Below are 15,011 nucleotides of genomic sequence, written 5' to 3'. Positions count from 1 at the left end.
ATAAAAAGAAACAAAATTGAGTTATTTGTGATGAGGTGGATGGACCTAGGGTCTGTCACACAGAGTGAAGTAAGTCAGAAAGAGAAAAACAAATACTGTATGCTAACACACACATATATATATATATATATATATATATATATATATATATATATATATATATATATATATATAGAATCTCAAAAAAAATGGTTCTGAAGAACCTAGGGGCAGGACAGGAATAAAGATGCAGACGTAGAGAATGGACTTGAGGACACAGGGAGAGGGAAGGGTAAGCTGGGACGAAGTGAGAGAGTAGCATGGACATATATACACTACCAAATGTAAAATAGATAGCTAGTGGGAAGCAGCCGCATAGCACAGGGAGATCAGCTGGGTGCTTTGTGACCACCTAGAGGGGTGGGATAGGGAGGGTGGGAGGGAGACGCAAGAGGGAGGAGATATGGGGTTATATGTATATGTATAGCTGAGGGTGGGAGGGAGACGCAAGAGGGAGGGAATATGGGGATACATGTATATGTATAGCTGATTCACTTTGTTATACAGTAGAAACTAACACACCATTGTAAAGCAATTATACTCCAATAAAGATGTTAAAAAAAAAAATTCAAGTGCCAGGAAAGCCCATTGTAAAAGGGACATATTTTCAAGTGAATTCTGTTTGATCTTTTTTTATAGGGGCTCCAACCAGCCTCTCTCCCTTCCTCCCCAGACCCTGGAAACCAATTAGTCTCAGCACAGAGGCCACAGACCAGGCTGAAACGGTTCCTTTTTATTTTTAGGGGATATAATTTCAGCTAGGATGTCTAGTCAGTTGTCACATAGTACACCTAGCACACTTCTCCCTCTCACACACATCCATTGGATTTCCCTTTGGAGAATGCCTAGATTTTTGAGTCTGCCTCCTGGAAAGGAATTAGAGCTGGTTGGCGTCCAAATCCTTCAGCTCTGACAATGGCATAACATCACAGGGCCACCTCATCTTTCACAGTCAACACCACCAACCAAGTTTTCTAAAAGCCTTCTCTTCCTTGTCCTCTGTCTTCTAGCATTTCAGCGGCTTTTCTTTTCCTTACGTGTTTGCCTACAATTCCGAAAACCTTTTCTTCCATAATCCAAAGTAGCAGAGAAAAAAGGACAAACTTTGATTTTTACGTTTTTGAATTGCTTATCCTTTGGGAGAAATGTGCCCCAAACACAAAAATGGAAACAATTAGTCTTTGCCTCTCCTTGCCTCCATATGCTGAACCTGCCTTAATTCATGGAGGTGAAAGAAATTATCAGCTGGATTGGCCTAGGAACAACATCGCAGAAAGAAAGGTGTGTGTGTGTGTGCCTGGCGAGTTGAAAGGCTTGAGAAAAGGGAGCATAGCTCTCCCCCAGTAAAGTCTAAGCTCAGCAGACGGGGAGGGGGACCCAGGGTCGCCTTCCCTGGTTTCAGCGCAGGGCCCGAGCCGCTCCCCTTGCCCCCGAGGCAAGCTCTGCGCCCTGGAGCTGTGCCAGGACTGCAGACAGCGCCCGGCAGGTCGGTGGGTGGGGGGCCTGGGGCCTGGGTGTTCCCTTTGCAGAAGACGCCCATTTGGAGGGAAAACTCCCTTTATTTTCCTGGGGCTCCGTAGCCCCCCTCCCCGGTCCCCCTATCATTTTTACGCTGATCGCACTCCTGATGATGAACTTGCAGCTCAGCTTCCTGCCGCCTGGTTGACCCGGGAGCACCAGCAGGCTGCCGGCCTCGCCCTCAGCTCCCTCCTCCTCTTGCAACCCCGGGGCCTCAGGGCGCCAGTGGGGGTTCGAGCGGGCCGGGGCTGCAGGAGGGGCGCGCGGGGGCGCGGGGTCCCGCCGGGGAGCGCGCACGGAGCGGCGCCTCGGCCGCCCTGCTTCCTGGAGCTGTGCTCCTTTGACCCCAGTGGCAGTCCCTGTCACTGCACCGCTCTCGCTCCCTCCGGCTCGCCGCGCCCTCGCTCCCTCTCCTCGCCCCCTCGCTCGCTCTCTCCCCAGATCGAGGCTGCTCCCGTCCTTTCTCCCCCGCGCCTCCCTCTCGCGCCGCGCCCCCCGGCCCCCAGCCCCAGCCCGCGGCGGGACCTCTGGGGTCGAAGGTTCTGGCCCGCCCGCGCCCCTCGCCGCCCCCGCGCGCCTCCCGCCGGCTCCTGCTGCTCCGCGATGGATCGCCTGCTCGCCGGGCGCTGAAGGCATCCCCGGGACCCGGAGCGCAGCCCGGGAAAGGTAATCCGCCCCGGGAAGGGAGGCGGAGGGCGGGGGAGGGGGAGGAGGCGGCCGGGCGCCCGGTGCCGCGCGCGAGAGGAAGGGAAAAAAATGCACACACAAAGCGGAGCCCGGGTGCGAGGTGCCTTGTCAGAGGCGCGTGCGAGGGGCTCGGAGGCTGCGGACCGCGGCTGCCCCGGTGCCCCTGACATTCTCACAAGCCGGCGCTTCCCGGGCAATTCGGAACCCGAGGAGGGCTTATTTTCAACCCCCGAGCGAAAGCGAATTCTTTTTTAGGAGCTGTCTCCCTCCCACTCCCCATCTTGCCCCTCTGCCCTTCTCCCCTCCCCCCCACCCCAGTCCTCGGCCCCCGACCTCCCGGGGTCCTCACCTCGCGGCTCCCTCCTCCGCCGGGATTTCTTAGGAGGGAAGGAGGGGGTGTCGGCGAGGGGCGGCGGCGAAAGCCCGGCAGCGGGGATGGGGGTGGGGACGAGGGCACGGCGAGCTGTTTACTAGAAAGTCCCGAGGTTATGTGTTCGAGCCGCCCCGGCCTAGGCCCGGGTGCATTGTGTTGGCCCGAGCCCCGGGCGCCCGCGGCGGCCCGAGCGAGGTGCGGTGGCCGGGAAGGCGCCGCGCAGCTTTGTGCTCGGGCTGCGCTCCGCGGCCGCCCCCGGGCCGCCCGCGTGCGCGCCGCTCTCGCGCGGGGCTGTTTCTCACTCTCTCCCGGCGCCCCAACCTCGCTCTCCCCCGCCGCCTCCGGTCTCCACGATTGCAGCCTGCCGAGCGAGCAGGCGACCCGGGCTGGGCGGCGGGGGACGAGCGGCGAGAAAAAGTAACCGTTGCCGCCCGATTTCTTCCCTCGAGAGGCAGGAGTTTCTTTGCTATTTACATGTAACAGGGTTATCTTTGTAAAGCCTTTGAATTCCGAGGTTTGCGGCCTAGGAGGTAGAGGGGGCATTTTCCTGGAGATTGGGGAGGGAATTAGAATCCAGCAGCAAGGAAAGAAATTAAGGATGCTCCAGTGGGGTAGATTTATTACCACATCCCCCCCCCCCAAATTAAGTGCAAATGCGGGTCATGAAAAATGTGTAATTGATTTGAGATGCTGCAAACAAACACAAACAGGTCATGGTGGAAAAAACAAACAAAACTTTCAGTGCAAGAAAAGATTTCCAAAGAGGGGGGGAAATCCGTGGCCTCCACACCCCCTTCCAACGCTCGCTGGCTCCCTCCCTTTCTTTCTCCGCCGCTCCAGGGAAGCAGCCCGCAGCTCCGGGGCAGAGAGCAGGGAGGCGGTGGCGGCTCCGGGCGCGGGCTCCGCTCTGAGGGTTCGGGGATGCCAACGCGCCCTGGAGGCTGACGTCGGGGGCGTGGGGCTGTGATGCTCGAGCGAGGATGGCGCGGTGTCAGAGCCATTGGCCGCCGGTGGTCATCAATCAATTCGGGGCTGGGGGAAAGGTAGAGAAAGAAAGACAGGCGCCCAGCGGAGCCTGGGGCCGCGAGCGCCAGCGCCAACAGTGCCAGCAGCGGCGGCCTCAGCGGAGGCGACGGCGGTGGCAACGGGGGACTGAGCGAGTAAGGCGAGCTGGTGCTCCAGGAAGGAAGGGGGAGCTGTAGTCCGGACGAGCCGGCCGTGAGCCGGGAGGGCAGGGCGCGCGCGAGTGTGTGTGTGTGTGTGTGTGTGTGTGTGTGTAGTTGCTGACCACCCCCAACTGCCCACCCTAGATTTAAAACAAACACACCAATCCAAAGTAGAGAATTCCGCGCCCCCCGCCCCACCATATATAGACTCCACGCGTTGCCAGAGGCACGGGAGAAAAGTCCTGCCCTTTCTTTCCGAAAGAATGTGCCAGCCGGGTGTCCGCAGTGCTGGAGACAAGTTCAGGTGTAAGTGCGTCGGGAGGGAGGGCGCTCTGTGGACAGAGGCACGTGGAACTTTGTGCATCCGTCTAAAAACCTTGCTGGAGAAGCCGCCCGGAAGGCTTCTGGGCATCGCTCCGGAATACAGGGATGAGTAACTGGAGATGGGCATGAAAGAGTAAGGGCGTGAGTTGAGAAAGCACTCGATCAGTGCTGCAGAGGGAGGAGAAAGCGAAATTTGGCGGAGTCGGAGCAGGCGAGTCCCAAAGTCCGGCCAGGCGGTCGGGCGGTCTTCTTAGGGCTAGTGAATAAAATGAGCATCCTTGTTTAAACGAGGAAATCACGGGCTCCTTTCTCATAGGCTGTGCCGTGCGGTGCTCGGGCAGAGAGGTCATGAGTTGTTGCTTTGAAAACTTTTGGTAAATTGGACTTCTGGTGTCTAGGAGGTGGAGACAGTTATTTAATTCCTCAGCTTTTAATCCTTTCATTGCCAGCAGAGTTTAAAAGCGTTTCCCACTAGATTCCTGAAAAAGAACATTCCAAGTTGCACAGCTTAAGGCACAGGATAAGTGATTGCTGTCTAGGAAATGCAAAATGTGCTCACATGATTTTTTTTTTTAAAGAGAAAATCAAAGTAGCACCAGCATGAATGTTTGGCAGTGTCAATCCCTTTTACATTTTTCTTTAGGATTCCTGGCATTTAGTACTGGGTTCCTTTGTTTTGTAGAGCAAATGTATTGAAGTATAAAAATGGAAATTTTAAAAAAGAATACTGGTCTCTTTAAATATTATACATAAAGTAATGTAAATGTGATGAGGATGAGATGCTCCAAAATCTGATTATTTGGAAGGTTTTACTGACTAAATATGTGAAGCAAGGTGACGCAGGTTCTTGGTAGTTTTAGGTGGTGTATCATTCTGTTTTGTTTCAAGCTTTTTCTAGATTTCTCAGGTTAGAGGAGGGAGTTTACCAAAAAACAAATAAAAAAGCCTTTCCCATGTATTGGTGTTTCCTATTCTTGGGATATGATCATCTTGTGATGTGAGTGGGGGTGAACATAGCATTTTTAAAAAATAAGCTTTTTCTTGATTTGTCTGTAAAGGTTCCTGTGAAAGTTTTGAAGCTCTCTGCCTCAGTCTGACATTTTCTTCAAAGGACTCCAGATTAAAGAAGATAGACACTGCAGGTGCACTGTTTCGATAAAACATTTGAAAGAGAACATGGTAAAGATGAATTCAAATGAGGTGCCAGCCACCCATTTAGCCTTTCCGAGTTACAGGGGCCTGTGCTTGCTGAAGAGGCACAGATCTCACTTGATAGAAAAGGCAAAATCCCATGTTGACTTTAGGGTACAGTGGACCATATAGGAATGCAAACTGATCACCTTCTAAGTTCCATCTTTTCTGGGCTTCAAACGGGAGGGTCTGATGCTAGCTACTGTAAGTCATTGCCTAGATATTTACATAATAGGAATGTATCTTTCATTTGTAGGCCATTTTGCTTAGTTTAATTAGCGAGTTTACTCCAGAAACATTTAAAGTGTTTCTGGCACCGGGTGCAGAGATTGTTACTGAGAGGTCACAATGGTCTAGACATGAATTTTGCTTCCCTTGCTTCTTGATGTTCTGTATTTCACACAATAGACATTGATGGCAGGAACATAAGAATTGCCATGTAATTTTTACACCACTCTCTAATTTATGCAAACACTAAGTTCTTGCAGTCTGAAAATGTGTATTTTTTTCCCCTCTGTGCTTTGATGGCTAACATTCTTTTTAATGACAGTCATTTCTATAACAGGAAGATGTTTTCATTTGTTTTTACTTTTCAGCGTGGTGCAATTATGCAGTTTTGCGCTTCAGTCGTGTCTCTCGGTACTTTGTGTCTCAAAAGAGAATTACAGTACTTAGAACAGGACTGCAATTTGAAGCAGGTGTTGTGTTTTACTGTTATGCAAAATAACAGTAAAATATAATTGTGGGGGAAATTAAGGAAACAGCTGCAAACTTGGTATGAGAACTGCTACATTATGATTTGTAAGCAGTTCTTATAGATATCTTACATCAGAGGAGTGGGGGAAGATTTTAATTTGTTAATCCTACTGGCCTGGTTGTCTGTCAACTGGTGCTTAGAGGACTTATACCTCCCATGAAGTCAGGAAGAAGAAAGAGAACCCAAAGTGACACTTTGTTTAAAATGCCAGAGCACGAGGGATTCATTTCTTGGCGGTGCTGTTGTGCATTAGGAATGCAGGCAAGGTGGGTGTTATTTAGCTTGCTTTGCTAATATGAAGAAGACAATGATTTGAGTAGAACGCTGCGGAATTTCTTAGCCCAGCTAGCATATGGAGGACTACACAAGCCCTGGGTTGTAAAATAATAAAATAAATGGCCTATGGCAGGCCATCTGCCTTTTTGCTTGGTATTTGAGGTGTTTCATGCCAAATTTAAATCTAATCCTATTATTCTAAATATTTTTATTTGAGATAGCAGCTAAGATTCCCAGAGCTTAATGGTGCACATGGTGAAAGTATTCTAATGGGGAGCACTTAAAGTAAGAATGTGGGTTACCTAAGGGTTTGTCCAGGGAGTGTGCTGCCCGCTTCTTTAAAACTTCACTGATCAATTGCAACAGCAGCGAAGCAGGGATGTGCTCTGCTCGGTCTTTGCACACTTGGTATAAAAATAAGCATCCTCATTTCCGAACCCAGGGCAGCAAATAATATATTGACATTTATACAAAGAATCAAAAAGAACAGAAACATTTTTTAAAGTATGAAACCAGCTACTGAGAATTATGCAGCACCAAGCAGGAGTGAAGTGGTAGATCCAATGGCCACCCTCCTTTACCTCTCCTTCTGGGCTCCAAGAGGGGCGGTCATGAGTGCATCCAAAATGGTGGTCCAAGCCTGGATGTATTTGACTTTCCCCTGAGTAACTGGAGGGTTTAAAGAAATTATATTACATTTAGCAAGAAGGATTTGCCTTCCATAAAGTTCTTGGCCAGAGTGGAATCCATATACACACCAAGCTTTGAGTACCTACGTGTGCTGGGAGCCACTGTGAAAGAAAAAATTATATGTGATGTGTGCATATATTATGCGTGTATTATAGTTACACACAGGTATCTGTTATGAGCACAGCATTTAAAATTTACACTTGGCATTGTGTTTTATGGCTGTGCTAAGCACCGAGATTTCAAATTATTCTGTGATACCAACTTTGTACAGACCAGACATTCCAATTAGCAGGGAAGGTTTAGAAGATTCTCCACTTCGAGCACAAACCATTTATAGTTAGACACCATGGCAACTGTGGATGTACCCCTTCCGTAATTCACGTTAAGTGCCATAATTATAATTAAAGAGGAAATCTTAGTTTGAACACCATTGAAATGATTTGCTAGCAGCCAGCCGTATCATTTGGAGTGTCATGTCCATTCTGAAGTACATGCTGGGTGGAGAGTTGGGAAAGGTTTTATCCATGAGGCAACCACACAGATTAAGATTTTTCCTGGACCAATTTCATGTCTAGGTGTCCCATCTGACATCGCTTAGAACATCCTCTTTTTCTTTGTTCTCATTTTTTTCATTTGTTTTTTTCAGAAACACACAGCAGTATTGATGAGTAGACCCTTGGGTTCAGAGATTGGGCTGAAACGCACCATGCCTGCTTCCATCCTTTGCTCCGGAAAGTTGTGAATTGCTCATGCCTATAGGGAGGAAGGATGGCACATGGGATTCCTTCTCAAGGCAAGGTTACCATAACGGTGGATGAGTACAGCTCCAACCCCACCCAGGCATTCACGCACTACAACATCAACCAGAGCAGATTCCAGCCGCCACATGTACATATGTAAGTATCACTCATGACCTTAAAAAAATTAGCCATCAGGAAACTAGAAATAAAATACGAAATTCACTAATGACTTCTGCCCGGGAGAATAAAAGGTGTATGATTCCCCAAACAGATGGGTATCTATGGTTCCACGTACAACTCAGAGGAATCCTCCACGTCGGTGTAACGCTGAACAATTCCAGAGTATGTCCTTTCAACTACAATTTGGCATTAGATCTTCAGAGCCTCTGAGGGTTGCCCGCATTTTGTGTATAACAACAGAGAGGTTAAGGTATTTGCCTAATGTCGCACAGTGAATTTTGGCAGAGTCTCCTGACCCCTAATTCAGTTTGCTTTATGTTATACTGCTTGCCTCCATGATGAAATATCTTTAAAATTTCTGTAGTTTCCCCCCCAAACACACCTCACCCTGCCACCCCTTTACATTCAGCTGGGAAACAGGCCTAATTGGGACTAATTGTCCAGCCACTGCTAAATCCATCGTCTTGCCTGTTGCTCGTAGAACGTGTGCTGCATGCTGCGGGACTCAAACAATATGGGGAACAAAGGATTAAGGGACAGTGGAACAGTTGGTTCCAGGAATTGTACTTTCCCCTCACTCCCTAATACTATTTAAGTCATGTCTCAGTTTAAACTGTTTCAGGAGCAAAGTGTGGGAGAAATCCAGAGGCAAAGATTTTGCAGCACCTGGATGCACACCAGCTTTTTTTCTGTTCCTTTGCTGCAGGATGTGCCGGGCTTTCAGCAGAAGGGGCAAAAGGTCACCATCTCCCTTGTTTATTCAAGGCCTGGTGCTCGTTCTCTATTAGACTCTTCCAATGTCTAACATGAGTCTTTCATAGTAGGACTAAACCCCTTTGCAAACCATTATATAGTCAAGAGAGAAAAGAGGTTAGGGCTCTGTTGACTGTTTTTGCCATTGCTGGCAAAACTGAACTCGGGGCATGTCCAAGTCACAAGCTCTTTTTTAAGTAATTGTTTTATTTGGGCATTTAAAAAAAAACAGTAGGTCTCCCCCCCCAACCAACACGCACACACATACACACACACGCACACATACACACACACACACACTCTCAACCTCCCCCACCAAATTTAGAAACACTAACCAAACAAAAAGATCCTTCTCTTGACTGCCTGGGTAGTATAGTAAATACTGGGATGTTACTTCGCAAGTATGCATATTCTGTAGAGCTACTCAATTATCTATGATGGGAATTCTGCAAAAAAAGGAGAAGAAGAAAAAGAGAAAGAAATCCTTGCAAATGGTTAATGCTAAACTATTTCTAAGATTTTTCTACTTTCTTTAAATCAGAATATATTCATGATAATGAAGGATTCCTAACATGGTTTTAAGGAGAGGTTTTTAAGGGGAATAAGATTTTTCTTTGTTAAAATGGCTTTTCTGAACAATAATTGTGTTCATTTCAAATATTCCTTTTATTCTTCTGCTTCTGATAATTTCTTTTTCTTCAAATATGTTATAGAATGTGTGCAAGCTGGACTTAGGATTCCTTTAGCTCTGCTTTGCTGGTGTGACGTTTTGTATTAAGGAATCACAAAGCACTTTATGGATTCTGTTTCCTCCCAGGCAAAAGAAATATGTTTTGCCCCAGATTCCTTGGAAAATGACTGATAGGGAATCTCAGCTTATTCTTCGCTTGTTTGTAGCCCTAAGATTCCACTGGTGAACTGTGAATGCACAGAGATATTTGAAAAATCATGTAACTTTAGGACTGATGTGCTTAGATCTAGCCATGAAAAATTCGAAGGATCAAATTATACCTTTTATGAAAACAAGGCTTGAAAAATGGAGTTTGCAGAGGCAGCCTAGACAGCTGTGTAGCCCTTTTACCAGACTTCCTTCCTAGAAGTAGAGGATTCTTCCACGGTCAACTCCAGCTGGACTTTTCACCTTCATCACCCACTAAGGGCTTCCCACCTGAACCCTTTGTTCCAGCCACGCATGTTGGCTCTGCCACCTGAGCACCCCGTGAGCCTTTCCATCTCGATGCTTTTACTGTTTCTCACAGCTGAGACACTCACATTTACGCTCTGCTGAGAGCCAGTTCAGGCCCCTCTGTGTCTAGGAAACCTCTTCTATCTCACCCAATCCAAAATGACTGTGCCTATCTACCCCCCCTACCAACACGATGTCCCTCGTTATTTGGTGTTTACTTCAAACCAGACCACCTCCATTATAATTTCCCTCTCTATCTCTCCCCTCTCCCACCTGCCCTCTCTCTCAACGATATCATTCATTTCTTAAAGGCAGGGATTGAGCAGGTAACAGGTGCTTAGAAATACTAATTGATTGATTGCTTGATTGATCCATTGATTTGATTGTGCATTGAGATGAGAAATTGTGATTGAGATTTGGAAATTTTCATTGGGATCCTTCTGTCCTGTCTTAATATTTTGAGTGTTTGTATGAACATGTGTGCATATGGCCGACCTTTTCCTTGGCCTTTCTTTTCCGTGCTTGGTGCCCTGGCACAGTGACTGGCCCATGCTGGGCATTCAGCTATCTTGGTTAAATGGGATCATGTTATATTTTAAAAGATTGCCCTGAGTCTAAATAGAAACTTAAATTGGCTGGAAAATACCTATAAAATGTTTAGTCTAAAATGTCTTAAGTTTTTCTAAAATTTTTAACATGTTATGGTAGAGCTTTACTCCTCTCCACAAAGATATTGTCCTTTCCACTTGAATAGTTGCTCATTTATTTTGCGTGGGTTTCTTAAAATATTTGCTTTCCTTTGGCACTTAACAACTGAGGTCTATGAAGACCCATGACAGATCACCTGGATTGGAGTTACAATGCTGGGCCCTTAAATGATCTGTTATTTTCTTTCATGAAACTAGTTGAGGTTTTCTTACCTTAGTTAAGGAATAGCTCACTTCCCATTTAATTTAGTTTGTCTCACCCTCAGCTTTGTGACCCATCTTGGGCAATTTACTTCTTTTTCTCCCGGCCTCAGTAAATGTAAACATTTGTACCAAATGATAGTTATGGATCTTTTTAGCTCTGACATATTAAGATTAAGATTGCAATTAAGACGTTTATTTGCAAGGTGTTGCTGTGGAGGGAACACAGATGCATAAGACCCGGTTCCCAACTTTAGAAGCTCATCCCTGATTTCAGAGTTGTTGTTTCCACCGGCTTTAAGGGTTTACTCCATGGTCTTGGTTTGGTTTCACCTGTGAGTTCTGACCAGGTTGCCACCAAGCTTTCTAAGAGTTACTAGCCTATATACATCTCTGCCCGTGACGTAGGGAGGATTTTTTTTTTAAAAGAAAGCAATCCGATATGACCTTGGAAAAGAAAATTAAAGCGCAGTTGGAGTTGACAGGGCAGACTTGAACCCAGAATTCATGAGCCCCTCTTATCCAGACTCTTGAACATACTGATAGATGTGATAGTTGAAAACCAACAATTAACAGGGCTTCATTTTTCTACAACCCTGTCATCTTCCCCAGCAGAATGTTATTTAGTATTTTTAATGATGAAAATTATTTAGTATTTTTAATGATAGTGGGAGGAGGTGCTCAAGGAGCCAGTGTAGGTCTGAAAACACCATCAAGATTTGGTATGTTTTAGATTATCTGAGGCCTAATGAAATGCTGTAAAACATCTTTAGTAGGGTACCCAACCATCTCCGTTTTTGCATGGCAAGTCCCACATTCCGGGAGACCCCTCAGTCCCCTGCAAACCAGGATGGTTGGCTACCCTACTGAGGTTAATTCCTCACCTTTTTCTTTAAGGTTTGGTTGCTAGGAAGCTCAAATCAAATTTTATTTTCAGTTTTAGCTACGTCCTTGTCTACGGCTTTAGTTGTCAACACCCCTGGAACCTTACGTAGCTCTTGTTCTTTTATACTTATTTTGAGGAGGCAGTGTACTGTCGTGGTCGGAGTCTCCAGTGGAATCAGGTTGTTGGATTTAAAACCTGGTTGCACCACTTACTAGCTGTGTAACCAACCGTGGACAAAGGTATTAACTTCTCCGGGTTTTTTTTCCCCCATCTCTAAAGTGTGGATGATAAAAGTAGTGCCTATCTCCAAAGGTTGCTGTGAAGGTTAAAAACATTATGACTTGTAAAGTTTTTAGAGGAGTGCTTAGTACATACTCTGTACTCAGTAAATGTTAGCTCTTCGCATTAATGACTGTTTTATTGATTCTGCACCTTTTTATTCTAAGCTGTCTCAGTCCATTTTGAAAATCACTGGAGTATAAATAAATGAATAAATAAGAAAATCACTAGTAAGTTTGTCCTGTCTTCCTCCAGGACTCATTACTAACAAACTTGGCTGGGTGGGAGTTTTGGCTGTCAGGGTTGGAAGGTGCCCTGACTTCTTTTTTTAAAATTTTTTGTTTTTAAATTTTTTATTGAAGTATAGTTGACTTACAAAATTGTATTAGTTTCAGGTGTACAAAATAGTAATTCTGTATTTTTATAGGTATACTCCATATACAGTGATTATAAAATATTGGCTATATTCCCAGTGTTGTACATGACATTCTTGTAGCTTATCTATTTTATACCTAGTAGTTCGTACCTCTTAATCACCCTCACTTATTTTGCCCCCGCTCCGCCTCTTACCAATCTAGAACCACCAGTCTGTTCTCTGTGCCTGTGAGTCTGTTTCTGTTTTGTTATATTTTTTCATTTGTTTTATTTTTTAGATGCCACATATAAGTGAACACATACAGTATTTGTCTTTCTCTGTCTGTGCCTTGACTTCTAATTGCCTGTCAAGGAGTGTCTCACCTGCCTTCAGTTACTCCATGGGATTGACAGTCCCAAGGGGGCAAGGAATCCCCAGAGCTGAGTGTCACCTGCTTGTTCTCTGCAGAATCACAGTGGCCTTCATTCGCTTGTGCTCGTTTCAGGCCCTTGTACCCCCATCAGTGTCTTAGGCTCTCTACCTATGGCTGTGGTTACAACAGAAGCATCAAGAGTAAACCATAATTAACTAGGACTGAGTACAAAGGGCACAGCTTGAGCTGGGGAATGAGGACGTTATTCACATGGCAGCTGAGAACGTGGTCTGAAATCAGAGATCTGTATACACATGCTGATCCCACCAGTTACTGGCTTGGCTAGGTGATGATGGACAGGATTACTGAACTTCAGTCTTCTCATCTGTAAAATGGGTTTGATGAGTCTCTAAGACGGTTGTAAACAATATATGAGATGATGTATATGACATAGTGCCCAGAAGATAGCACTTGATAAATAGATGCTGTGATAATATTTATGGTCTTGTGCATTAGCTGGTGAGCATGAAATAAGTGTTAACATCTTTTTGTTTGAACTGCTTGCATAAAACTTGACAGTCCAACTTGTTCTTGTTGCTTTGTTGTGTTTTACAGCATCTGTCAATGTTTGCTTGGGCATTGCTTATCTGAAATGATCTGAAGCTTTTAGGGTATCTGGGTGATCATTCCATGCCAAATTCTTATAGGATTTTGTTTGTCTGATCTGAAGTTTCATTCTTACATGGTAGGAAGTAAATGTTTATTTCAGGTCTGAATTAGGTATCCTTAGATGCAGGAAGAAAGTTACAGAAGAGTGTTACAGAATGATGCCATTTGGTTAAACAAAAATCTCAAAATGTGTAGAAAGATAAATACCAACATTACTGGTGATCATGTAGGGAATAAATTTGCAAACAAATCTGGGGGAGGGAGTGATGGGTAAAGATCTTACACTTTTTATTTTATATACTTTTGTATAATTTAAATTATTTTTATAAGAACTATGTAATACTTTTATGATAATAAAAACATTTTTTTAAAGAATGATAAAAATGTGATTTGTCTACAATCTCTTCTGCTTTGTTAGCAAGATTTGCATTAAAGGCTCACTCTAATGTAAATCTTCTACTTTCTTTGAGCACCGCTTCCTTGGGAGGTACCTTCTTCTGTTTCATGTTATAATCATGGTATAGACCAAAGGCTGTTCATTGGTTCAGTATAATTCAGCTTGGTCATGTGTGGGAAGATGTGAGGCCAAGGATGCTGACTACTTCTTAGTCCTATAACTGGAGGGAAATTTCTTTAAGAAGTACCTTCCAATTCATTTTTGAAAGCCAGCAGAGTATATAGTATCAGTAAACAGCTTGCTATAGTGGATGACTTGACAGTGTTTCAGGGAACCTGGATTCTGGTCCTGTCTTGGTCACTAATTAGGTTTGTGATCCCGAGCAAGTTGAGCCTCTTTGAATTTCAAGTTCCTCACCAGCCATTGGACTCGATGCCCTTTAGCATCGTTCCTTCCTACTCTGGCAGTCTAGGGTTTCTCCTTTTCTTCTCTTTTCTTTAGTCCGTTTGAAATTAAGAACACAAATCCCTCATCATTAGTGATATTCTGTAGGGAAAGACTATAATAGTGAGATATCATGGGGACGCTTTGGAGGGGGGAAGACCAATGACCTCTTCCTCACACAGAGGAAGAGTATCAATGAATGAGCGAACGTCTGGGGCTCTGTAAAATTGCACATTACTAACAAGGTAGAAATTCATCCTTTGTTGCAGAGCTGGGCTGCATTCGCTGTGCAAAAAAAAAAAAAAAAAATTTCTAAACATTTTTCTCTTGGTAAGCTGCTTTCTCCTTCTCATTACAAATTTATCAGCGGCCTGAACATTAGCATGGCCATAATTTCTGTTAATGTTTTCAATCTGAAATTTGTCTTGGAGATGGCTGAATGGCCCTTTTGGTTTGTGCTCATATATAAACATGGGGTATTTTTCTTTTCCTCTCTCATTTCTTTTTAAAAATAAGTTCTTTTTCCTATATGCTCCCTGAGGGCACTGGTCTTGTGGTCCGTGGCAGTTAGACTTCATTTTAGAACTGACTTATTTCCTATTCCGTCGATTTCTTTGTTTGAATTCTGGCTTTAAAAAGGCAACCTAAAATTAAATAATTTTTTTTGTCCATATGGATTTGTTCTTAGAAACTTAGCTGTATGTTGCAAAACTGGGTAGTTTTGTTTGTTAGTTTGTTTTTGGTTACTTGACTCTCTGGGAGGGTAAAGAACTTTGACAAATAAAGTGGATTCTTTCTACTGTGGTATGCCTGGATTTCA

At 44.9% G+C, this 15,011-nt stretch overlaps 1 protein-coding gene across 13 annotated transcripts in view; it reads left to right on the top strand.

The window, feature by feature from the left end:
• Positions 1-1,522: 1,522 nt before the first annotated feature.
• The window catches only part of MPPED2 (metallophosphoesterase domain containing 2), a 173,109-nt gene continuing 159,620 nt past the window's right edge, over positions 1,523-15,011 (top strand). For 2 of the 13 annotated variants that reach the window (XM_082476734.1, XM_082476735.1), the window contains exons 1-2: positions 1,523-2,223; positions 7,668-7,917. In XM_082476734.1, coding sequence (XP_082332860.1) covers positions 7,790-7,917 — 128 coding nt within the window. In that variant the 5' untranslated portion in view covers positions 1,523-2,223; positions 7,668-7,789. Of the gene's footprint in view, positions 2,224-3,655; positions 3,778-3,824; positions 4,090-7,667; positions 7,918-15,011 lie in introns of those variants that run through there. The other 11 variants (XM_082476726.1, XM_082476736.1, XM_082476731.1 and 8 more) reach the window with 10 other exon arrangements.

The sequence above is a fragment of the Balaenoptera physalus genome (assembly GCF_965194825.1).
Source record: "Balaenoptera physalus genome assembly, chromosome: 10".
Classification (NCBI taxonomy): domain Eukaryota; kingdom Metazoa; phylum Chordata; class Mammalia; order Artiodactyla; family Balaenopteridae; genus Balaenoptera; species Balaenoptera physalus.
The sequence above is the reverse complement of the archived record's forward strand: the minus strand, read 5'-3'. Positions and strand labels throughout refer to the sequence as shown.